The sequence below is a fragment of the Lithobates pipiens genome, unplaced genomic scaffold (genome assembly GCF_037356315.1).
Source record: "Lithobates pipiens isolate NorthernLeopardFrog02 unplaced genomic scaffold, aLitPip1_a1.2 Scaffold_23, whole genome shotgun sequence".
NCBI classification, from domain to species: Eukaryota; Metazoa; Chordata; class Amphibia; order Anura; family Ranidae; genus Lithobates; species Lithobates pipiens.
In genome coordinates this window covers 176,996,180-177,022,095 of record NW_027507785.1, presented here as the reverse complement: position 1 = coordinate 177,022,095, position 25,916 = coordinate 176,996,180, and the positions used below count along the sequence as shown (strand labels likewise).

General features: G+C 43.6%; 1 protein-coding gene across 1 annotated transcript in view; it reads left to right on the top strand.

The window, feature by feature from the left end:
• HMCN1 (hemicentin 1) overlaps positions 1–24,261 on the top strand; it is a 457,974-nt gene extending 433,713 nt beyond the window's left edge. The window contains exons 103-106 of the mRNA XM_077452653.1: positions 11,404–11,532; positions 11,615–11,734; positions 17,822–17,945; positions 23,676–24,261. Coding sequence (XP_077308779.1) covers positions 11,404–11,532; positions 11,615–11,734; positions 17,822–17,945; positions 23,676–24,042 — 740 coding nt within the window. The 3' untranslated portion in view covers positions 24,043–24,261. The remainder of the gene's footprint in view (positions 1–11,403; positions 11,533–11,614; positions 11,735–17,821; positions 17,946–23,675) is intronic.
• Positions 24,262–25,916: the final 1,655 nt, after the last annotated feature.

Here is a 25,916-nt window from a genome sequence, read left to right as displayed (position 1 = left end):
CCACTTTTTAACTTGGGTCCAGCAGGTTTGAACAGGGGCACAATTCCACCATAATTGAAGGGAGCCCCTTTCTTTATTGCATCTCTAGCAAACGTACGATTCCCTGGGAGAGTATTTTTTTTGTTTTGTCGGTGTGATAAACCACGAGTGTGGATTTTATACGATATTTCTTGTATACGTGTGCTTAGGGAGCATTTATGAATAAACACACTGGCTTTTTCCCATTATAGATCTGAGAATTGCATGTTTAGTTCATCTTCCCATATTTTTTTATATTTATCCAGGAAATTGGACGTCAACTGCGATATCCAATTGTATGCAAGTGAAGTGGTCTTTTTTTATTGAGGTTTGGTTGAGGCAAATATGTTCAAAGTTGGTGAGAGGTCTAACTATATACCGGTACATCCTTTTTTTTTGTTTACTATAAAGTTGTGGATTTGTAAGTAGATCCAGAAGTTGAGAGGTTTTATGCCTAGTTCACGTTGTAATTCTGTATATGATTTTAATTTATTGTTTTGTAGGCAATGATATGCTAGTAGAGTTTTACTGGTTTTGGCTTGTAAAAGGGTTTTATTGTAAAGTCCAGGTGGGAAGTCGGGATTGTTTGCTAATGAAGATAAGGGACTGGGTGTGGAAGAAAGTTTATGTTTGGCTGCAATTTTATGGAATATCTTCAAAGTTGTGTGTAATTAGGAATGTCCTTTAATGTTAAGAGGATATTGTCCAGGATCAGTCCAAGGTATGTATTGTATGGCAAGTTTTGACCAAGATTTTTCAAGATTCACCCAATCCTTGTACCAATCATGGCAATGGCAGGCGATTATTCTGGATAAATGAGTCGCAATATAGTACTTCTTGAAATTGGGAAGTCCTACTCCTCCCTTTGTTTTAGGAAGTCGTAGAAGACTAAGTTGTATTCAAGGTCGTTTGCTAGCCCATAAAAAAAATCTTTGAATTGAAGCTATTTTTAAAAAAAAATCTCTGGTAATTCTATGGGTAATGCGTGGAATAGGTACAGTAGTCTTGGCAGTACCGTTATTTTTAAGATGGTGGTCCTGCCAAACTATAAGGCCGCGTACACACGGGCGGACTGTCTGACGGACTTGGTCCGCTGAAACGTGTTTCAGCGGACAGTCCGCTCGTGTGTGGGCTTCAGCGGACTTTTTCAGCGGACAGTCTGGCGGACTAAGTCTTTCGGAATTTCCGTAATATTGTCCGTCCAACTTTGGTTTCAGCGGACAGTCCGCTCGTGTGTAGGCAAGTTGAACGGACTAAGTATGGCGCATGCTCAGAAAGGATTTACACGGCCGAAGGTTGCATTGCAGTGTATTGGACGTCGTATTTCTAGTCCCATAGTTCTAGATCCGTTTAGTTGTGTGTGCCTGTTTATTCGCTCCTGTTTGTGAGTAGATATAGTTTGTTTTACAAATAAATCGTTCATTTTAAAAACTACTACACTATGGAGGATATCTTTTACTTGTTATTTTGAGCATTGTTGGTCGGCTAAAACCACAAGGAAGAGTGGCACTGTCAGAAGTCCCAGTCACAGCTCATCTGATCCCCCGGAATTTCCCCTGCAAATTTACTTTCTTGCTGTAGCCTTACAGCTGTGAGGTAATTATTTAGGATTATCCACATTAACACGGGATACCGTTTGGAGGAGAGCTACCTTGGCACATTTGCACTTTATGTTTGGTTGTGAAATCACATTTTAGATCTGCACGATTGGACTGTGTATGGGACACTATCGAGATTCACTATTTGTCGTTACTAATTTTTGCTATTTTTATTTCCTTTTCACTAAGGATTATACTGTTGGTTTTTATGTTTTTTGCACTTTTAAACCATTCATAGATTTTTTTGGACTATTTACTACACTAAGTTATGGATATACAATGTTTGTAGTTTTATTTTAGATGTCTGATTTTTTCTTTTTTTTGTTTCATCTTAGACGATTCACTTTATTTTTTATAGCTATTGCAATTCACTTTTTACACTGTATAGTTGGAGTCCCCCCGTTTTTTATCATTCTTTATTGTATAGGCACTGGTATGATGCACTATTAATATATATATATATATATTTTTATATCAGATGTTCATTTCCATGCACTTTTTTGCACTGTTTTTTTGATACTTTGTGAACGATTGACAGTCACTTTTTATCACATAAGCTTATTGTTTATTTTTCTCTTGGTATTTAAGGAAGCGCAACACACCCCCCTTCTATTATTTGTATTTCTAGTCCCGTCGTACGTGCTGTACACGTCATCGCGCAAGCTTTCAGCGGACTGTCTGTTCATCGTGTGTGGTCAAGTCCGTTCATTTAAAAGTAGGACGGACTGTCTGTCGGATTGTCTGACGGACTTAGTTGGACGGACAATCCTCTCGTGTGTACGCGGCCTGAGAATTGCTTGGAATTCCAGTTTTTTAAATCTGTTTCAATCTTTTTAAATAATGGTTGATAGTTGTGTTCACAAAGTGATTTTATATTAGGGGTAAGATGGATGCCAAGGTATTTCAATGATGTACAATCCCATTTATAAGGACAGTTCTTTCGTGTGAGTTGTTCTGTCTTTTTAGAAAGTGTTAGCCCCAATACTTCAGATTTTTTTATGATTAATTTTTAAAATTGGTATTTTAAATCCTGAAAAGTTCAACGTCAACAATGAAATGTCTGGTGTGTTGTTTGTTTAAAAAGTAGTTAGTGAGTGAGTTCTGAATCTGGGATTAAATGTATGGGTCAACTAATAGTTAAGCGTTTAGTCTCCAACAGAATTTTTGAGGATGATTTCTGTTTATTTTTAACTTGACTGAAATTGGTGTGGGATCTGAAATGGTGATGGATCTGATTTCAGCGTTTTCGAGGTCTGCTATGTCTCTCTGTGTGATAAAAAGGTGGTCAATTCTTGTGTAGGATTTGTGTGGGGCGGAGTAAAAGATGTAGTCCTTTCCTGTGGGGTGTAATGTTCTCCAGGTATCAATTAAGCCCCATACACACTATCAGATTTTCTGCTGATTTTTGTCTTCGGATTTACCAAAACCATGTAGTGCAAGGGTCTGCCTGATTTCATAGACATTGAAACTCCTAAGGTTTGACCTCATATGGTTGACCTCAGTAGGTCCTGGTTTGCCTCTACCATTTTCCATTTTCAGAATTTCAAGAAAAAGTAAACGTAACCAAAATTAGAGAAAGAAAAGAGGAGAAGGGGTGGGGGGGGGGGAGTGAAGAGGAGGAGGGAGTCCTGGGTTGGAGGTGGATGTCAGATAATCAGGCAGTCATTCGTGATATAGCTGCCTGATATTCATGGGCCAAGTATGGCTAGACCTTCTTCAGAAAGGAAAAACATATTCGTGATATAGCTGCCCAATATTCATGGGCCAAGCCTGGCTAGACCTTCTGCAGAAAGAATAAACATATTCCACAGCCTCCACAACTCTGAATACTTTTCGTGTTTATGTTGTGCTGAAAGTGTGAGATCTTACATTTTATTGGTCTCTTCCACCTTATGTAGCCAGCAACTGACAGTTGGAGGCAAGGGACTTTTCCAGTTGATGGGGATGCACAATTTAGCTGCATTTAGCAAATGCCGTACAATTGATTTTTTATATTTTTATGCTGGAATAGATGTAGCATGTAACAAAAAAAGCTAGGATCGTCGGGGATCTGGAAGTCAGTAAATTTTAGGATAATTTGCTGTACTTCTCTTCAATATGACACTATCCTAAGGCAGGACCAGAAAATGTGCAACATCGTACATCCCTCCTCCTGGCACCTCCAACACCGATCGCCCACCTCAGGGTAGAATTTATGCAACATCTGAGGGGTGTGGTACCACCGCATCCGTATTTTGTAGTTTCCTGAATTTTCATGCAGATGGATGATTTCAATGAGAATAATTTTTTGTTGTTGGCCAGTCGTGCACATACGGTTCAATTCCCATTTTCCCAACCAAGGTAAGTGCGGCTGTTCTGGAGGGGTAATCAGTAGACTATATGTTTTTGAAAGCACTTGTGTCAGTAGCCCATCATTCGAGCGGTATTCTTCAAATGAAGATAATTGTTAACCAAACCTCTTTGGGGTCAGTAGGGAGTGGAGAAAGTGATGGAGTTGTTAGGCACTCCAAAACGGTAAGGGAAAGGGACCATTGGGTTCCATCAACAAAGAAATGGAGGGCCAACTCTCTAAGATTAGAAAATGCTAGGCCTGGAAGCAGTTATTCTGTCCTAAGGTATCAAAATGATGGTCTCTCAGACCTGATCCGAACAGTGGGTTCCCAATATTCGGCAGCAAGGGTGAGTCTAATGTCAAGAGAGGGGTCTGTGTAAGTGTATGTCTGCATATGCGGACCGTGGGACCTAGTAGGTGGTGTTAATTGATGTCGGACATTAAGGTGTCACAACACCAAGGTGCTCCCCTCAGTAGAATGTCTGTTTGGGCTTGTTCGATTTGTACCCAGAGTTTACTAGCCGCGTCTTCCCAGGTGGACTGCCTGATAGCACTTTAGAATGTCTGGGAGTACAATTCCCCCACAGTGTTTGGGTAGGGATAGTTGGGACCAGGGGGTGCGAGACCGTTTTTGTGCCCATGTAAATCTGAGGAATAAGGAGTGGACTTGCTCATGGGGGCCCTGGGCATTAGAATATCATGGGGCCCCCTTGGTCCCCACACTCAAGCCACACCTGCACAGGGACACACGGGGGAGGGAGAGCACACAGGGGGAAGCTGGGGGGGGGAGAGAACACAGGGGGACACTGGGGGGGAGAGCACACAGGGGGACACTAGGAGGGGTAGAACACACACACACAGGGGGACACGGGAGGGAGAACGCACACACAAGGGCACACTGGAGGAAGAACGCACACACAGGGGGACACTGGAGGGAGAACACACACACAGGGGGACACTGGATGGAGAACGCACACACAGGGGGACACTGGAGGGAGAACGCACACACAGGGGGACACTGTGGGGGGGCGAGCACAAACAGGGGACACTGGAGGGGGGAAACACACACACACAAGGGGACACTGGAGGGAGAACACACACACACAGGGGGACACTGGAGGGAGAACACACACACACGGGGGAACACTGGAGGGAGAACGCACACACACGGGGGTACACTGGAGGGAGAACGCACACACACAGGGGGACACTGGAGGGAGAACGCACACACAGGGGGACACTGGAGGAAGAACACACACACAGGGGGACACTGGATGAAGAACACACACATGGGGACACACACACACACAGGAGGACACAGACACAGCAGGACACACACACAGGAGGACACACACACAGGGGGACACTCAAACAGGGGGACACACACATAGGGACACACACACACACACACACAGGGGGACACACACATAGGGGGACACACACATAGGGGGACACACACACAGGGCGACACACACAGTGGGGCACTCACACAGGGGTACACACACATAGGGGGACACACACACACAGGGGGACACACACAGTGGGACACTCACACAGGAGGACACACACAGGGGGACACTCACACAGGAGGACACACACACAGGGGGACATAAACACACAGGAGGACACATACACACAGGGGGACACACACAGGGGGACACACACATATCACTGTGGGGTGGGGGACCCGGGGCCCATACATCTGTACCCCCATCACGTGTGGTGGCCCTGGTGTCTCGGCTTCACTCACCGAGTCACCGGATGCTGACAATAATACTTCTAATGGCGTTCTGCTTCCCGCCGGCCCCTCCACTCTTCCCATCCTTCCCAGGTGATGTCAAGACGCATACAGTACAAGCACCTGGGATGGATGGGAGGGAAGGAGGGGCCAGCGGGGAGCAGCACGCCGTTAGCAGTATTAATATCTGCATCACGGCCTGTTATCGGCATCACGGCTGTGCCCGAGTGACCGACTGGTCAGTCCGTCCCTGGACTTGCTTAAAGTAGTGGGAAGGGATCCAGATCAGTCAGGTCTGGAAGAGATATAGATATTTGGGCAGAATACACATTTTGAGAAGATTGCATCTACCGAACCACAAAAGTCTCCAATAGAATACGAGTTCTGGTTAAGAAAGGGGGGAAATTAAGTTCAAAGACCCAAGATATGTTAGAAGGGATATATGTTCCTAGGTATTTTAAAGCTACATCTGTCCATTTAAACTTGAAGCTCAGCTGCAGGGTCTGAAGAAGAGCAGGATGAACTCCCACCCCCATGACCTCTGATTTGCCAAAGATCTTCAAGTTCTACAGCAGGCCATAGGTATCAAATTCATGGAGTAGGTTGGGGAGGGACAACGATAGGTTTGTGAGTGAGACGAGCAAGTCATAAGCATAAGCCAATATTTTATGTTTCACGTCTCTGACTCTGACTCCAGTGATATCCGGGTTCAGACAAACTGTACAGAGAAAGTGTTCCAGGGAAAGAGCAAAAAAGCAGCGGGGATAAGGAGCCCCCCTGTCTAGTCCCGTTCATGATGGGAAAAGGGCCCGATAGGTTCCCATTGGTTTTGACTTGGGCTGTCAGGTGCAAGTATATCTTGGTGATCCAGTTGAGAATATGGTCCCCCAAACCCATGTTATGTAAGACAGCAAACATAAATCGCCAGTTCATGCTTTCAAACGCCTTCTCAGCGTCTGTTCCTATAAGAACACAGGGACTTTGTGTATTTTAAGCTTTTAAGCTTTGAGCTGTGTGTATAAGATTTAATACTTTGATTGTGTTATCTCGGGCTTCCCTGGTTGGAATGAAACTCACCTGATTGAAGTGAATCGGTTGTTTTAAGTGCTGTGCAATCCGAGAGGCGATGACTTTTGTTCATAATTTGAGGTCACAATTCAAAAGCAAGATAGGCCTATAGCTGCCACAGCAAGTTGGGTCTTTACCTTCCTTAGGGATCATGGTGACATAAGCTTTCAGAGTGTCTCTAGGGAAGAATGTCTTGGATTCTATCTTATTAAACAGTTCCACCATAGAGTAAGAGGAACAGTTTGTCGTACTTTAATGAGAAACCATCGGGGCCTGGGACTTTGCCTGTTTTGGAGAGGTTGAGTGCACATTGCAGTTCCTCTAGACTTATTGGGGCTTCCAACTCTTCTCAAATTTCCAGGGGCCAATTGTGGAAGTGGATAAGAGCTGATATAGTCATCTATATGAGTTTGAGGTGGAGATTATTCCAGAAGATTATAGAGAGAGGAGTAGAATTCTCAAAATCTCTGGACAATCCGTTTAGGGAGTCCTGCTTTTTGTCTGTGACAGCTTTTTATGGTTGCTTTGGCTTTATAATGCAATTGACCCATTCCCCTGAATGCTGTAGACACCAAACATCCATCAACTGAGTTCTATGGAGAGATTGTACCACCCGTTTGCGAGTGCCAGGAGGAACGGAGGACGAGCCAGAGGAGGTGTCTACGTTAGGGATCAACTGGACATTGAAATCCCTTCCCAGGATCAACTGACCTCCTGAGAATTCAGAGTTGGTCTATTGTACAGTTAAGAAAAAGATCTTGACGATCGTTAGGGGCATAGATGATGGCGAATGTTACTTATACTCCCTTATCAAACCTTTGATGAACATGAAGTGCCCTAGAGGGTCCACTAAGGCGTGCTGGCATGTCCATAGATGTCGGCTAGATAGCAAAATGGAGGATGGGGATAAACGCCTCATCGGTATTGGAACATTTCAAATCATTTAAGAGCATACGCCTCTTTTCAGTGAAGTTGAGCCCCTTGGCATTAAACAAAATTATCTTAATAGTGTCCATCCCAGAACAGGGAGAGGGGGATGGAAAAATAAACGAGATGGGGGTGGAAGGGGGAGAAGAGGGAGGAGGGGGAAGACTAAGGGGTTAAGGAGGTATGAAGAAAATGAAAGCCAAGCATAAAGGAGGAAAAAGAGAAGTTAGAGACAAGGTAGTAAGTAGGGTGGTCGTAAAAAAATCACATGACTCCTGAAGCTACAGAGGCAAAATATTACCAACAGTGCCCTTCAACCGATATCGATGTAGAGGAGGTGCACTAACCTAATTGGGGGAGGGGGTCAACAGAAGCCAAACAGGGATGGCTCCCACCTACCCCATCCTCCCCGGCAATAAACATTAGTAATGGCAAAAATAAAAAGTCAAGTCATTGTATATCAAATACCTTCTGTGCAGCAAAAATGGGTGCTCTCTCCCTGCCGAGATGGCAAATAAGGGCGACATCTAGACCAGGAGCGAGCAACCATCCCATCCCTCTAGGCAAGAAGGAAAGGCCCTCCCACGCCGGGTGATATATAAATTGATACACATACTGTAGCTGCATACGAATGAGATCAGTAACATACATAGGGAACAACAAAATAGAAATGTGTAAATACGACTGAAAAACAACAGCAAATAAACTCCGCGCCACTTAATAAAATACTATGTGAAAAAAAATATTAAATAATCAGTGATTCAATACTAGCTAAGTGAAACACTAATAGCTGCTCCCTAGAAACAAGAGAAAAAAACTTGTCGTGCTGAAAATATGGTAATAATAGGGGCGCTAAAATGTAAACATTAATTACAAACAAGTGTAAAACGTATTAATCATAAACAACTAGAGTGGTAGACAACCTATCACCATACATTAATAACCATCAGACAATTGCAAAAAATTAATAAATAACAAAGTCCCAATTAGATGCTAGAGAACAACATATATCCACAGTCCATACAGTGATTCATTTAGTGATAAACTCTGTCTATATCCATTTGCCAAAAAACAACTGAAATCTTCTACAGAATTGTGAAACGTCCCTTCACCAAGTTTTGGACACAGACAACACCTCAACCGTGAAGATATAGTTGTCTTCTTACCAGATGGTGTTGACTACTTTAATTAAAAAGATAGTCAGATGAGCTTATGCAGGTGATTCCCTGCTCACATGGAATAAGATGGATCTCTTATGGAAAAAACCTTCCTCCTCATAGACTCAGAGAGGTCATAAAAAAAAAGAGCAAACAATATCCATAGTGTAACACTGTTTTAATTAAAAAAATTAAAAACATAAAGCCAAATGGTTGCTTACATTTCCCGGTGCCCGACCTGGCACTGGGGCTGCTTGCTTAAACCAATCGTTTCGTGGTAGGTGCGTAGTTCCTCGTTGTGTATGGCGTGCGTTCCACCGAAAACAGCCGACAACCAAAACGTCCGGAACTGTGCGTATACGAACGTGACTAGGTACGGTACCTAGGGAGGAAGGTTTTTTCCATAAGAGATCCATCTTATTCCATGTGAGCAGGGAATCACCTGCATAAGCTCATCTGGCTATCTTTTTAATTAAAGTAGTCAACACCATCTGGTAAGAAGACAACTATATCTTCACGGTTGGGGTGTTGTCTGTGTCCAAAACTTGGTGAAGGGACGTTTCACAATTCTGTAGAAGATTTCAGTCGTTTTTTGGCAAATGGATATAGACGGAGTTTATCACTAAATGAATCACTGTATGGACTGTGGATATATGTTGTTCTCTAGCATCTAATTGGGACTTTATTATTTATTAATTTTTTGCAATTGTCTGAAGGTTATTAATGTATGGTGATAGGTTGTCTACCACTCTAGTTGTTTATGATTAATACGTTTTACACTTGTTTGTAATTAATGTTTACATTTTAGCACCGCTATTATTACCATATTTTCAACAAAATAGAAATAACAAAACAGGCACAGGGGACATGCAAATGTCAAGCAAGGGCATCTTGCATGCCGCCGGAGAGAGGACCACACAATCAGAGCATGGCAAGACACACAATCTTATCACATGGCATGTGATAAGCAACGTGCTCCTCCTCTCTGCCACAGCAGTGCCACATTGCTAATATAGACCATTTCCCGGCCAAATCCCGCAGGATCTCTACTCCACCAGCAGTGGCAGTGCTTCCCCATGCCCCTCCCAAACAGTTAAGGAAATAAGGGTTCCTGAGGGGGAAAGAGAGACCCTAGGTGCCCCACTAGCACAAAAGTGACTCCCCATAGCCAATGTCCCCTCTGTCCACCCCATAACACAGGAAAATAACACCAGTACATCATTAAATATGCCCTATGCTGCTGTCAAGGTGTCTATTAGCTATAATGGGGGATTGCAGCACAGTCCAAAAGTCCGCGTACACTGCTCATCCCTTCCCTCAACATGCATGAACATTCAGGCTATGTGGTGACAACAGCAGAAATCGTGTAGAGCTGACATCCAGCAAAGGGGTGTAGTGTCAGTTGCAAACATTCATGTAGGATTGCAGATCACTGTTCAACAGAAGCATGAAGCTTAAACATTGAAGCACAAAGACCTCAGGCAGGGTTGAAATCCCGGCTGGCTCTCCTGGGGGGCCGAAGGGTTAAGACCGAGGATCTCTTTGCTGCTGACCAGAGGTGCCAGGAATTCGGCCTGGGTAGGTAGGAAACCAGGAGATTCAAAATAGCTTTATAAATCCAGTGTATTGTTATGAGCGACTGTTGCAAACACTACAGCAGGAGGTGCTTCATCTCCCGCACAGCTAGGGGATAGGTCAAATGGGAAAGTCCCAAAACAGGGTGCCCATATAAGCATGCACAATGCCTAGGTAACCACCATTAACTGTCCACAGCATTACATTGAGAAGTAACGTAATTATTTCAGTCTAAGATGGATAAAGCTGCAATAGGGCTCCGTCATGAAAGCTGTGGGGTTAAAACTCACTACATGGCAAAGTCCTGCTCTGCCAGGAACTGGATGCTGATAGAGGCTCCATCAAATTAGAGTTTTCCAAACCCCCATGCTTTGCGTAAGACAATCTCCTTGTGGACATAATGATGGACCCGAAAGAGAACACATCTTGTGACTTGGCTGGGTCGGTGGGGCAGGGGCTCAGAGCTCTATGGAACATGTCGAACTCCACCCATTCAGGGAGGGCAGCACCCAATATCTTGTGAAAAATTTCTGCCACCGTTTTTGCAAGGTCTCCAGGTTACCTTAGGTAGGCCCCGTATTCAGAAATGCTTTCTTGTGTTCCTGTCCTCCAATTCTTCCATATAGAGTTGTAAGGCCACTGCTGTGTCAATGTGAGCATCCTGAAGATATTCCAGTGCTGTTACATGCTGATCTAGTGTCGCCAAGGAGGATTCCCTGGTAGTCAGCCTGGAGGATAGGGAATTAACTTCCTTCCTGATCCCCCGTAGCTCTTTGCAGTGTTTTTCCTCCAGGTGACCGATGAGGGTTTCTATGTCTGATTTTGTTGGAAGGGCCTGAAGTAGGGCTTGCATAGGTTTGCCATATTTTCCCTAGATTGGTTGATCATGTATGTGTTATTTTTTTATTAAAAAGTAATATACCTGAAAATCAAAACTGATAAGCTTTATATTTGTATTCTAAATACCTACATGTTTTGTAATTATCTTAGATATTGATGAGTGCAGGGATTCTTCACATCGTTGTAAAAGCAATCAAATATGTGAAAACACACATGGAAGTTATCTGTGTGTTTGTCCTCGTGGATTCAAGTCTGAAGGCCCTGGAAAGCCATGCAAAGGTGTGTGAAATGGTCAATGTTAATAAATCTTATCTATTATTTTCTTAAATGTTTAACTTTATTCATCTGTATTATTATACAGATGTAAATGAATGTGAAAAGCAAGATGTGTGTCAACATGAATGCAGAAATGTTCTTGGAAGTTATCAGTGCGTGTGCCCTACTGGTTACCAGCTCATGGCCAATGAAAAGACATGTCAAGGTACTACTTTTTTGAGTTTTTCTGAAATGACTTTAATCGAAACCACATACAACCAGAACATTTAAAGTTGTTTATCCTAACAGTTGTACCAATAATCATATTGTATAACAAACAGCAGATAACGAGTGCTTGTCTAGACAACTTGATGAAAGTTGCTGCATTTCTAGAAAAGTTGCCGCTAATTTCACTAGGAGACTTGGTGAATTAAACCTTAACTGCATTGTAAGAGAGGTGTAAAATGAGATATAATAAGCACTTGTTTGCAACAACAGTACTCAGTGAAGGTTTTAGAGATTTTCAAGCTCACTGCTTTTGTTATAGAGAAATAACTAAGCAGCATAATATTTAAAATGGCCTACAGCTTGACTTCCGGTTCCGGCGCCGCATAGAGTGACTGCCCTCTACATCAGCTCCCGCAGCACGACCCCTTTACCGGCTTATAAATCCCACTGAGCGGCCGGGCATCCACCAGAATCCGTTCGGGAATCGCCCCCCATAACCATGGACCGGTTTGTGGAAAAAAATGGCCCGCGTGCGCACACGGCGCCGCCCGCAACCGCGGCGTGGCCGCAAATCGAGGCCCTGGCTTCGGCCTACACGGCTACCTTCTCCTCACAGCGCCCGGCGGACATGGAGGTGAGCAGTGATCCTGCCCCCCCCTCCTCACAACCCCTACCATCATCTCAAGCCCTTCCACCCCAGGGCACTGTCTCCCCACAGCCAGCTGGGGATTCCCCTACTGAACGCATTGCCCAGGCTGTGGCTGCTCTCCTATCCCCCATGATAACTGCATCTTGGGAAAAGGCTGTGAATGCAGGCATGCAACAGCTCAAGGCTCAAATAGGCGAGCATCATACCAGATTGAATGACCTGGAACACCGTTTGTCCGATATGGAAGAGGAACTTTACCAGGCCCAAGCCACGGAACGCTCCCAGGACAGGACGAATCAATACATCCTACAGAAACTCGATGATTTGGAAAATAGGGCCAGACGGAGTAATCTGCGATTTGTAGGCATTCCCGAGTCGCTACAATCCTCCAGGCTATCTGACTTGTGTGCCGTGCGTATCCCAGAAGCCCTGGGCCTTCCGGGCCCCTGCACGGTAGAAAGGGCTCACCGTGTGGGTCCTGCCGCACCTGAGCGCAAATCCCCTAGGTCCATAATCGCAAAGTACCTCAACTACTCTGACAAGGCCTTGATCCTGCAGAAGTTCAGGCAAACTCGCTCTCTACAACTTGACGGATTCAAGGTCCTAATCTTTGCTGATTACTCCATTGAGGTCTCCAAGAAAAGAAAAGCATTCCAGCAGGTGTGCACGGAACTTTTCAAAATGCAACTCAAGTTCTCCCTGGCCTTTCCGGCTGTCCTTCGCCTCGAGGCTCCAAATGGCGACCAACTATCCTTTCAAGATCCCTCTGAAGCTGAAGCCTTCCTACGCTCCCTTCACCAGGGTACGCACCCTCACACCCCCTCCAGGTCCTCATCGCTTAACCGCTCCTTGGACCAAAGGAGCCCTCGGAAGGACTCGCCGAAACGCTTCAGACCTTCTGCCCCAGACCACCATCATCGTGGCACCCCTCGTTGACATCATTTCGGTCCCCTTGGATCCTCTCCTCTCCACCTCTCCGGTGAATCTTCACCAGGAACACCCGCCTGACTTGGTTTTGTGAGTTATTTTACTGTATACTGTTTCTGTTCAGGCACGGTCACTGAGATGCTTGTTATAGCTAACCCTGATCGACCTTAGGCTCTGCACTCATGGGGCAGACGCACTAACGTCTTTTTTTTCTTTTTTGATTACCCTCGCCTTGCTAGGCATCCTAGCTTCGGCTAGCTATGTTCCTGCCGTATTCCGGCCACTTTGTACTTTACAGTTTATTCGTTATACCTCTTGATCATCCCACTCTCTTGGTTCTTTGCACTGATGTGTTTGCACTGTACATTTGATTGAGATACTTTACCCGCATGTTTTTTTTTTCTTGTTTGACTGTACTCTGCTCCCCCTGGACTCACTGTGCATGACTACTGCCACACCATGGCACGTGACCTCTTTGGCTCCTAGATTTTAGGCACACCCATGTTTTCTATGCTCATCACTCGGACGCCCTTGTCCTATACCATAGGGTCGTGCACTGGGGGCTGGCCTACACAGTGACTCCATGCGGAAAAAACCAAGCGCGCTCAATTGTACATGTTTTTGTTTTTGATTCAGTTTACTCCCCACCTCTCTTGTCCCCCACGCTCCCGTCCCTTTATTGAGGGCAGCGTCCCCGTTCTGGTCACCGCACCTAACACGTCCCGCAGTCCCTTCAGGTCCCTCCCACTTGCTCTAAGGTCCAAATTGCTCTGCCCTCCATTTGGCGACAAATCTTTAAAATCGGCCCATTTCCTTTTCTCGGCCCCTCTGACATGAGAATAATATCCTGGATCGTGAAAGGCCTTAGTTCTCCTAATAAGAGAATGAAAGTCCTCCGACACCTAAAAAGATTGAAAACGGATATTGCCTTATTACAGGAAACCCATTTATCCGCTCCAGATTTTCATCGCATGAAGAAACTCTGGGTCGGCAAAGTCCTAGGCTCTGATGCCGTTGGCCGCAAAGTGGGTGTTCTCCTGCTGATCCACAAAAATCTCCCCTGCGAGGTACTGTCCATGCACTCAGACTCCCAGGGCCGGCTCCTTTCAATACATGTCCGCCTGGGAACCAAAGAACTAGCGATCACTAACGTCTACGCTCCCAATAACCCTAGCAAATCATTCTATAGCGACCTGACCTCCTGGCTCCTCCACACCACCCAGACCCCTCACTTAGTTGGCGGCGACTTAATTGACATCCTTCACCATACAGACAACAGATACCCCCCCCCATCCCACAGGTTGAGCAACGCTCCCTCTACTCCCTCCCACTTTGCCTCCACCATGGAGCCTCTTCACCTTCGAGATCTATGGCGCCTTACCCACCCGGCAGACAGGGAATACACTTTCTAATCCCACCCCCATAATATGTTCTCGAGAATAGACTATCTTTTCGGCTCTGACGATCTCATCCCCATGTTATCTGAAGCAGAAGTACTTGACATAGCTATCTCTGACCATGCCCCGATTTCAGTAAGACTCGACAATCTGGATCCCCCCCCACCCTAGACTGTGGCGGTTCCCCTCATATCTCCACAACAACCCCGACTTTCAACACTTTATGGCAGATGCCTGGCGCGAATACTCAGAGGCAAACTCCCCCCATTCTGACTCCCCGAACCTTTTGTGGGATGCTGGCAAGGCTTTTCTCAGTGGCCGAATCATCTCGTATGCAACCTCCTTTAAGAGAAACGCCCTGTCACATTACAAACGGGCCAGTGCTCGACTACATCTAGCCCAAAGATCCCTCTCTACTAACGACTCCCCCGACAACAGATCTGAATGGCAGGCAGCCAAGAAAGGGTTTGACACTTGGGCAGATACGCTCGAACAAACTAAAAGATCACAATTCGATGCAACGCTTCACAAGTTTGGAAACAAGGCGGGCAAACTCCTAGCGAGGCTGTGAAAGGGCCCATTCCACCCGACCCATATCACTTCCCTCAGAGACGCGAAGGGTACCATGCACACCACCCCACAAGCAATTAATGAGGTGATGCTGAAATACTATACGGCCCTCTATGCCCCAGATCCCATAGATGGTACTTCTGCCCATTCCTTCCTAGCTAGTGTGGCCTTATCTAAAATTACCCCTGAACAACTAGAAGCCCTCAATGCCCCCATCTCCCCTGTCGAAATTTCCTCCACAATCCGCAAACTAATCCCGTCCATGCACCAGGCCCCGATGGCTTCACCAGTGAATTTTACAAAACCCTCTCCTCCATCACGGAACCCACTCTCCTTAAAGTGTACAATGGCATCTGGTCTGGCGGCCCATATCTTCCCTCCGGTAACCAGGCCGTTATAAAACTCCTTTCCAAGAAAGGCAAGGATCCCCTTGACCGAGGCTCCTATAGGCCAATATCCCTTCTAAATCTGGATGTCAAAATTCTGTCTAAAATCATTGCCACAAGACTAGCTGCCATTGTACCCTCCCTAATCCATCCTGCCCAATCAGGCTTTGTGAAGGGTAGAACTGCCACCCTGAATATTCGTAAGGTTATGATCACTTTGGAACATGCTAAAAACAATCCAGATGGAGATTTTGCCATCATAACACTAGACGTGGAAAAAGCCTTCGACAATGTCAGTTTTGAATGGCTCTCTATGGCTCTGTCCGAAATGGATTTCTTGGGGCACTTCTGCCACCTCATCAAAGCCATGTACTCCTCCCCAGCAGCTAAATTAGTGGCAGCGGGAATTCTCTCAGACGAATTCCACCTGCATAAAGGCACCAGTCAGGGCTGCCCACTCTCCCCACTCCTCTTCAATATCGCCCTAGAACCCCTATCCAGACACCTGATCCAAAAAGCCCCCCTACATGGTATCCGCATTGGCCAACATGACCTGCGCACCTCCCTCTTTGCGGACGACGTGCTCATCTTCACGTCGGACCCTTCTTCCGACATGTCCACCATTAAAGAGGTATTTGACGTTTTCAGATCATGTTCAGGGCTTCGTATAAATTATGGTAAAAGCGAAATTCTCCCGATAGGTTCCTCTCGCAAACCCCCCTGGACACAAAATTCTATTTTCTCAATTGCCAGCTCACACATCACTTCATGGGCGTCCGCAGAACTTTTTTCAGGGAGGGGCATTTTAAGGTCACCCAAATGTGGGTAAATAAACCAGCTATATAACAGTTACTAGGCTCGTTTCACACAGGGGCAACACGACTTTCAACACAACTTTTGGAGGCAACTTGGACGTGACTTGGACGTGACTTGGACGCGACTTGGATGCGACTTGGACGTGACTTGGATGTGACTTGGACAGACTTGGACACGACTTACAACACTACTTTAAGTCGCCCCAGGCCAGGCGACTTGCCGTGGCCAATCAGAGAATGAGCTCTCAGGGGGGAATTCCTTTTGAGAGCTGATAATTCTCTGAGAGTCGCCTCCGTATAGACGGAGATCCGACTTGAAGGCGACCTCCATTGAAATCAATGGGCACCAGTCGCCTACAAGTCGGATTGAAGTAGTGCAGGAACCTTTTCTGAAGTCGGAGCGACTTCAGTAGTGTGCATTAAGACAGCTCTCATTCACTTACATTGATTTCTACATGTTGTGCGACTTGAGGTGACTTGGGGCGACTTGAAGTCGGATCTGAGTCGCCCCTGTGTGAACCGGCTCTAAATAGATAAGAAAAGTAGGGAAGGAATATGTGCAGGCAATATTTACAGTAATGGATTGTTATCCTTTACCTTTTCCAATAGTTAATGTTAAACTTTTAAATTAGGAATCCAGTCAGTTTTGTTTAATTTTGCACAAATTTGAGGCGAAGGCTAGTGTTTCACTTTTTTCTTTCTTTGTTTCTTTTGAGGGATTCACTATCATTACATCTGTGGTCATCTGGACAGAAAGGTAGAGCAAACCTGGGGCAACAGGGGCAATCAATCAAAAACACCCTGCAGAGATACTAACTCCTTCCCACGGCTTCCAAAAACTGAAAATATTTTAGTCAGAATTCCACTTAAAAGTACTGAGAGGCAGCCTAATTGTAAAATAAATCTGGAATCTGAGCAAAGCTAGAAATGTGTCATAACCTCTACAATATATATATTTAAAATAGGTAGTCGTAAGCCCCATACACACTAATAGTTTTTCTGCTGAGTTTTTCCTTCAGATTTACCAAAACCATGCAGTGCAAGGGCCTGTCTGATTGCATACAAATTGAAACTCCTAAGGTTATATGGGTTTGGTAAATCTAAAGGAAAATCTCAGCAGAAAAACTGATAGTGTGTATGGGGCTTTAGAGACTGCAGTAGTAACATGGTTGATTACATATAATGTCTAGTACAAACATGTTTTATTTCCTTGAAAACATTAGTTATAGTTATTAGTTATATAACTTATCCTTTCTTTAATGTAATATGAATCAGAACATGTTATCTATTACAGTGTTTAACAATCTGGTCATCAAGCTAATTAAGTCTTTCTGTCAATAGATATAGATGAGTGCCTTGTTCATAACATTCATTGTGGGGTAAATCAGATGTGCTTCAACATGAGAGGAAGCCACCAATGCATAGATACCCCATGTCCTCCTAACTATGTGCGCGACTCTTCTGGGTAAGTTATCTGTTGAATTTATTATCATGATGACAACAGTGCCAAATTAATGATATTGCCAATGCTCATACTAGTGAATAGGTTAGTGATGTATTAAGTTTTTTTTTTTCCTTTCATTTACTAAGTGGGAATTATCTTGTGTGATATAAATCAACCTATATAATTGCTACACATAATTCATTCTTCTTCTTTCTCATTCATTCACCTGTGATTCCATTATACAGTATAGACCATAGATCCCCAACCCCTGGAGCCTGGGCCAGTAACAGTCCGTGGCCTGTTGATCACTAGGCTGCATAGCAGGAGGCGAACGGCGACCATGCTCCGAAGAGGGCTATCACAAACCACAGTCACTACTCACCTCCTACTGTGCGGTCATGCATGTGTCTCCCCTCCTGGCTCTCCCACCCCACCAGTGCTGTCATCCTATCAGCAGAGCAGGGGGTGGGAGGAGCTGGAGATCTGCACAGAGAGTAGGAGTGTTCTCACCCGCTTGTTATTATGATAAGTTGGGCAGCTCCTGCCCTCCATCCAGATCTGCAGCTCCTCCTGCCCCCTTGTCAGTGGGGCAGGATAGCCGGGAGAGGACACACAGGCTGAATCCACCCTCTGCTCTGCCAAAGGTTGGACTGTGCAGGGGATGCAGAGTGCAAAAAGGGGCACTGTGACTAGAGAGAAAAGAGGGGGGCAAGACTGCAGGGGGCACTGTGATGGGGGTGCTGTGGACACTGATATAAAGGGGAAACTGTGCTGTAAGGGGGGTTGTGGTGTAAAGGGGGTGGTTAAGGAACAACTCTGTGAATATCCTGTCACTAACCACCCTTACACTGGGGGACCGCTGGTATAGACAGTAACTCTCTCAAATAGAATACTTACTAAACAGGCCTCAGAGGGCTCACGCCCAAAATGGCTTACAGAAAACATGCTGTCCAGTTCAGTTTTTACCTTTCAGTACCGTCCCAAATTTGACTATGCCAGTTAACAAGTTGCCTTCTTAAATTAGAAAAGCATTGCATTGCTGGCAGGATGTGAAAGAGGTGATATAGCCCTTCATGACCCTCCTTAAACTGTGTGCTGTTTGGGTTTCCAATGTAATGTCTTACCACTATCAAAAAAATGTCCTGAGTTCAAAAGGTGAAAGCAGTGGTGTAACTACCCACTAGAGGTCCAGAGTCAGAAGGTTCCATTGACAGGTCCTAGCAGTGGTTAAAAGCATTCACCCTGCTTTTGCTATAATTATAAATTACTTTTCTGCTCTTTAAAGGGGCAAAGATATCTGGCACAGAGCAAATCACCAATATAAAGCAGGCATTTGACACAGACTAACCGTCCATATAAAAGAAAGCTTTATTAGGGGGTATTTCCATTGGACATGCAAAACCTTAGATGCTGCAGAGAGTAAAGAGTCTGGGTGTTGAGCAGGGAACCCCCACACCATGTTTCCAGACAATCAATATGGGAGCAACATGCATCACAAACTTTAAGCAAATAGTCAAAATGAATAGGTTTTCACCCTTGTCATAGCTTCTGCTGTGGGAAATAATACACTGAACAAAGGTAGCATTTCCATTTAGGGGGTGGGGGTCTCCCTTGACATCCATACCAGACTCTCATTGTGGATATGATCTGGTATGTAATTTTGGGGGGAACACCTACACCCACACAATTTTTGTGGGTTCCCCCATTAACATTTATACCAGAACCTCATCTAGGATAAATAATTAAAGGGAATCTGCACTGCTTTATTTACAAACGAAAGTAAGGAGTTGAAAGCTGTCATTTACCAACAATATAAATAGCTTTTTTTGTTCTTGGTAAATGGCAGTATTGCTCTTGTAGGTTGTATATATTGTACAAATACACTGCTTCACAGGCAGGTTAGGGACATCCCCCAATCATGCTAGTTACATCTTAATGTTGCTCTTTAAGCATTATTAAAATCCCTGCTCCCTGCAAAATAGATTTAAAAACATTTTTTACATTTTTATTTTTTTTATTTTAGTAGCATTGCACCGATACCCATATTGGTACTGGTGCTGATATTAAGTATTCGGATGAGTACTTGTACTCATGCAAATGCTCTGATACTAAAACGAATCCCCCCCACGGGCTGTACCCCCCACCTTTAAAGGGTGTTCACATATGTACAGGCCGGTTTTAGTGCAATTTCTAAAAAGAGTCTGATGCGATTTCATTCAGCGGTTCAGGTGGGAATTTTTAATGTGTATGCAAAACAACGCCAAATAAATTCCTGGCTCTACTTACCGACCAGCCTGCTAACCAACCAAATTATCCTGTCTAACAGTATGCGTTAAAAACAGGGGTTTAGTTTGCACACATTTGCAAATACATGTGAAAGCTACAGAGTCCTATCAAAGCCCTCTTTAAACTTTAAAATTTGAGAGCTTTTTATTTAATATTAAAATAAACAGAACCACATACAATTTATTTAGTATTAGATTAATATATTAGCTCATTTACTAATGTGTAACATGACACTAAAAATAGGTATTGGTATCAGCGAGTACTTGAGAAAAAGTATCAGTACTCATACTCAGTCTTAAAAATACCTGTGCATCCTTTAGTGGGGTTTGAATTTGGCACCAAAACCTTAGTAAATTTTGCTGTACCTTCCCCAAACCGAACCCAGGGATGTTCGGCTCATCACTACTTCTGGGAAATCTTAAAATGTAAACAAGATGGTAAGATGTGTACTAGTTTGTTTCTTCACCTTCCAGCTTCACATGGATTCTTTCTCTGTACAGTAGTGGAAGTCAATAGGAGCCATACTGACACCAAGAAGCTCTGCTCCTGCCCTGGGATTTTTAACACAGCTTTCAGGGAACTTTCAATGCACAGATCTTTCTTCTTCACTGTTCACTAAACTGTTTGGGATTGGGATTTCAACAATGATTTCAACTTATGCCCAATGGAAACTGACTACTGTCAATTTGTGCAGGTTTACATGAAGTAGACACAAACATACCCTTTAGTTACAATGGTCACTTTTGAGCCCATATCTCATCAGCAAGCTTCACCTTGAACCATAGACAATCTAGAGAAGGTGTTCTTACCTGGAGTCCATGGACCCCTAAATAAGGTGGTCAGCGAGGGTTAACTCTTTCTCTGCCAGATCCATTTTTGTATTTTTTTGCACACATGTTTAATAAAATATTTTAGGCCTGAAGATTACACAAAACCCACAAATATTATATATTTTCTGAAAGCTGACACTCTAGAGAATAAAATAGCAGTAGTTCCAATTTTTTATGTCACACAATATTACCACAAAGGTAAGTAAAAACACACTAACGTGAATTTTAGGGCAAACAAATGTAATAAATTACCCACATTTTTGGTAAAATATAAAAGATGAGGTTGCACTGATTAAATAGATACCCAACATGGCAAATCTTAAATTTATGTGCACTCGTGAGATGACGTCAAACTTCTGTACCCTATATTTTATATAGGCGATGCTTCAAAAGCCCCCTATATGAATCAGTTTAGTGGTACGGAGGGGGTCTTGTGTTAGAATTATTTCTCTCACTCCGGCGTGCGCAACGATATGCAACGTGTATCGCAATCAACGTTTTCACACGTAGGCACCCCGACACATGTGTTTACGTTTGTGTTTGTATATGTGGGGGCTTTTTTGGGGGGGGAGATTTAATGTGCTTGGGTGTAACTTCCTTCCTTTTTACATAACTTATTTTTTTCATCACATAGGGGACAAAAAATCACATTGTGATTTTTTTTGGTGATAGGTCGTCTTTATTGAGATATGCAGGGTCTAAAAGACCCTGCATGTCTCCCCTGTGCGCCACTAAATGTTTTGCAATGCAGATTGCATTGCAGTTTTTTAATTTCCTGGCTGAGCTAGCCGGGGACATGGAGAGCTTGACCCAGAAGTGATGTCAGAGATGTCTCTTTCCGACTCAAAAGAAGAAGGTGTCCACTCTTCTCCTTCCCCTCCACCCACTGGCACCTGCCAATGCCATGGAGCTCCCGGGCTCGCAGATGGGCAAGTGGAGCCCAGTAAGCATGGCAGGGTGATGGGGGTGTGTGGGAGCAATTGGGTGGCAGCGTTGCTACACAAATGCTCTCACCTGACATACAGGAGTCTGCCTGCCAGTTTCACACATAATCCTGGTGGCTGCAGCCACCAGATTGTGTGTAATACCCCCCACTGTTAGGTCCATACGATGTATGGACCCGGCGGCCGAAAGGGTTAAAGAAAATAACATTTACATTCACTATAAAATTAAAATCCCCCCCACCCACGTCCCAATCAAGGGTTTCCCATTGAAAGAAATCAAAGGTAATTCAGCCCAAACAGGGACATGTAGTGACATACTAGATTTTTGGAAGAAGAGACATGGGGAAATATGCCTGTTTTAATGATTAGTAATGTGCCCTGCTACACACTTTAAAGGACCCCACACTAAAAAGTAGGAAAAAAGTAACAAAAAAAATCTGTGGAGAAAATGTTAGTTAATATACTTACATTATCCCTGGCTTCCATCTTCCATCTTCCCTGGCTTCAGAAAATGTTAGTTAATATACTTACATTATCCCTGGCTTCCATCTATACCCTATATGCAAGGGTAATGTCACACTCCTTCTGGCAAGTTCCCAGGGAAAGCAAAGTATTCCAAAATTCACAATAAGACATTGTGCTGGAGCATCTTTTTTGTGAGATTTGAGATACTATCATTCCACAAGATCTCGCCAGAAGAAGAATGATGTCATCCCAGCAATGCAACTGGTGTAAAAACCAACCTGAATTTACTTAGTGTCAGTCTCATTCAATTCTCTATACAGCAGTACTCTAAAGCCTCATCCACACTATCAGTTTTTCTGCTGAGTTTTTCCTTCAGATTTATCAAAACCATATAATATGAGGTCAAACCTTAGGAGTTTCAATTTGTATGCAATCAGGCAGGCCCTTGCACTACATGGTTTTGGTAAACCTGATGGAAAAACTCAGCAAAAAATTGATAGTGTGTATGGGGCATTAGAGGGAAAGGGGCAGGATTTGAAGCCAATCAAGGAACATGCTGATAGGAGGCGAGAGCACTATGAGTGGAAAGATTACCTTATCAGTCTTTGGCTTCGCTGTCCAATGACCAGATTAGAAGTGGGGAGTGAACAAAACTGTATTCTTTCTACAGTCTATAACTGTAACAGATAAGTAGTGTCATTAACTTGGCAGTGCTGTTTATATTTCAGAATTAGATGGACCGTAACCAGATATTTTAGCAGGGGAAAAGTCCCCATATATGTATTTAATTTTCTCATGTAGATGTGTGCTTAGAGTTCAGCTTCAAATATGGTCTTGGAAGTCAGAGAGCTCTACACTAATACTGTAAACCATCCTGCAAGATGTAAAATTATATATTTGTAGATTTAGCATTTGAAAAATGTAAAGAGTAAAGCCCCGTACACACAGGCTGAATGTTGGGAGACATTCTGCCCGTGTGTTTGTCAGACGTGCATGCTGGAAAACCAGCAGCCGTCCGTCTACCGATCACTGCTCTCAGCCAATAGCAGAGAGCACTGATCGGAGTGTTCTGGTGGGGAGGGGAGGGATGGGGAGATTGTTGGATTGGCCTTGCATGGTTAGTATCGTGTCTCTGACTGGAGCTGAGAGGTAAAAAAACTGTAGTGTGTATCCAGATTTAGTGAAACATTATCACTAATAACAGCTAATATTTTTACCACCACCAGGTATTGTTTGAAAAATTGCGCACCAAATGATCTGGAGTGTGCTCTTAGCCCATATGCCTTGCAATACAAGCTGGTTTCACTTCCATTTGGCATCGCTGCTAACCAAGACTTAATTCGTTTGGTTGCCTATACACAAGATGGCATATTACATCCAAGAACAAGTTTTCTGATCACCGATGAAGATTCTACACTGCCATTTTCTATAAGAGAAGAAAACATGAAGGGTGTAGTATTTACCAATAGACCACTTAAAGAACCAGAAACCTACAGAATGAAAGTGAGGGCCTTATCATACAGCACAGATCGCACCATTGAATATCAGACTACTTTTATTGTTTATATTTCTGTGTCTCCCTATCCTTATTAATGTATTTTACAGCTTTGATACCCTATAATTTAATATTGCAAAACATTCTGATGTAGGAAACAATTCTGAGAAATAAAATGCAATGACTGTAAATTGTAAATGTTTGCACTGTATTAAACACTTGGAAATATTAATAAGACAATGTGTTGTAGCCCATAGCAACCAAACAGAATCCAGCAGTCACTAATATAGCTATAATAAACTACTCCTTGCTCTTAATTCGCTGAATGAAAAATATGAACAAAAGTTACACCTTCTCTCTTCAGTTATAATGGAGAACAAACAAAAATGTATCAATAGCTCCACCATTTTGTTGGAGGTTGTATGTCACCAGCAAGTAGAATGGGATTTCCAGAGGCTCATAGTGTAAGAAGTATTCAATGCAGTGTCAGAACAAGGTTTTTCAACACCCAAGGTATAAAGGCCAAAGTGAGATGTGGACTTCTTCAACAGCAGAGGTTGGAAGCCCTGCTCTTTTTTTGCAACCTCTCTCCTGAAGCATCCAATGTGAGTGCCGCTGCCACCTCAGAGCATATATTTACTGTAAGTACACAAATAATGCTTCTCAGCCTGGGTTCACACCAGTGCGGCTGCAACATGATGCAGTTTTCAATATGTTTTTGTAGTATATCTAACTTTTTTTAATGTGCTTTTGGCACATTTTGTTTGGTGCATTTTTCATGCTGCATGCTTTTTTTGTAGAAGGAGACTGTATTTTATGCACACAACTCTGCCAAAAATGACTAAAAACTCACGCACATGCACTTTAATTGTGTTTTAAATGCATTTCCATGCATTTTGTTGCATTTCCATTGAAGTCTATGGGGTTAAAATTGCACTGCAATTTCCTGCATAAGTTCCTGTACCTTTTCCATAAACACACTGCAGGGCACCATAGAGAATAATGTGATTTCCATTGTCATACAATGCAGCGCAACAGCAACTGCATGCAAAAATCACACTAGAAAAAAAAAAAAATCATGATTTAATATATTGGGGTTGATTTACTAGAGAAGTATAGGCTGTTCACCAAGAAAAGTACATGCAAAACCTGCTCCTAAAAATATATCCACTACCAACAATAAATCTATGGAAACTTAAAAATACATTCCTAAAATCACCAATATTAGGAATCAGCAGTGTGCAAGGAATCTTCTAAAGGCCCATACACACGATCAGACTTTTTGACAACAAACATGCAAATTAGCTGTTTTAAGGAAACATCCGACCATGTGTACACTCCATCGGACAAACTTTTTTGGTTTTCATCTGACTTTTGTTGGCTGTGCGAACGGACAAACTTTCTGGCAACAAAAGTCCGATGGAGCAAAGTCTGATCGTGTGTACAGAAAACCATAGGACTTTTGTACAAAGTACAAACACGCATGCTCAGAACCAATGCAAAAGATCAGACAACAATACAGAAGTTGACCAAAGGTGTCGGTAAAGAGCAGAAAAACCACATGATTTGGTGAAAGTTGGCTGAAAAAGTGTGTGTATGCAATACAAGTTCTCAGCCGACGCCTTTTGTACAAAAATCCACTGGAAAGTTTGTACAAAGTCCGATCGTGTGTATGAGGCTTTAGTGTGCAAATGTGCAAAAAAAACTGAAACTTTAATTTTACTTTAAGATCACTGACACGCGAAATGTTGCCATAGCAACATATACACAATGCAGTTCTCTGCAGCGGCTGAAATACATGCTACAATATCAATACAATATGCAGGATCACTACAAAATACATGCACATATTTGCCAGCACACCATGGATATTCAAATGTTATCCAAAGCTTTTATTGCAGAAAGATTACATCACAAAAGAACAAGTACAATGTTTGGAGCCATGCAGGACCCCTTTGTCAGACATCTGATG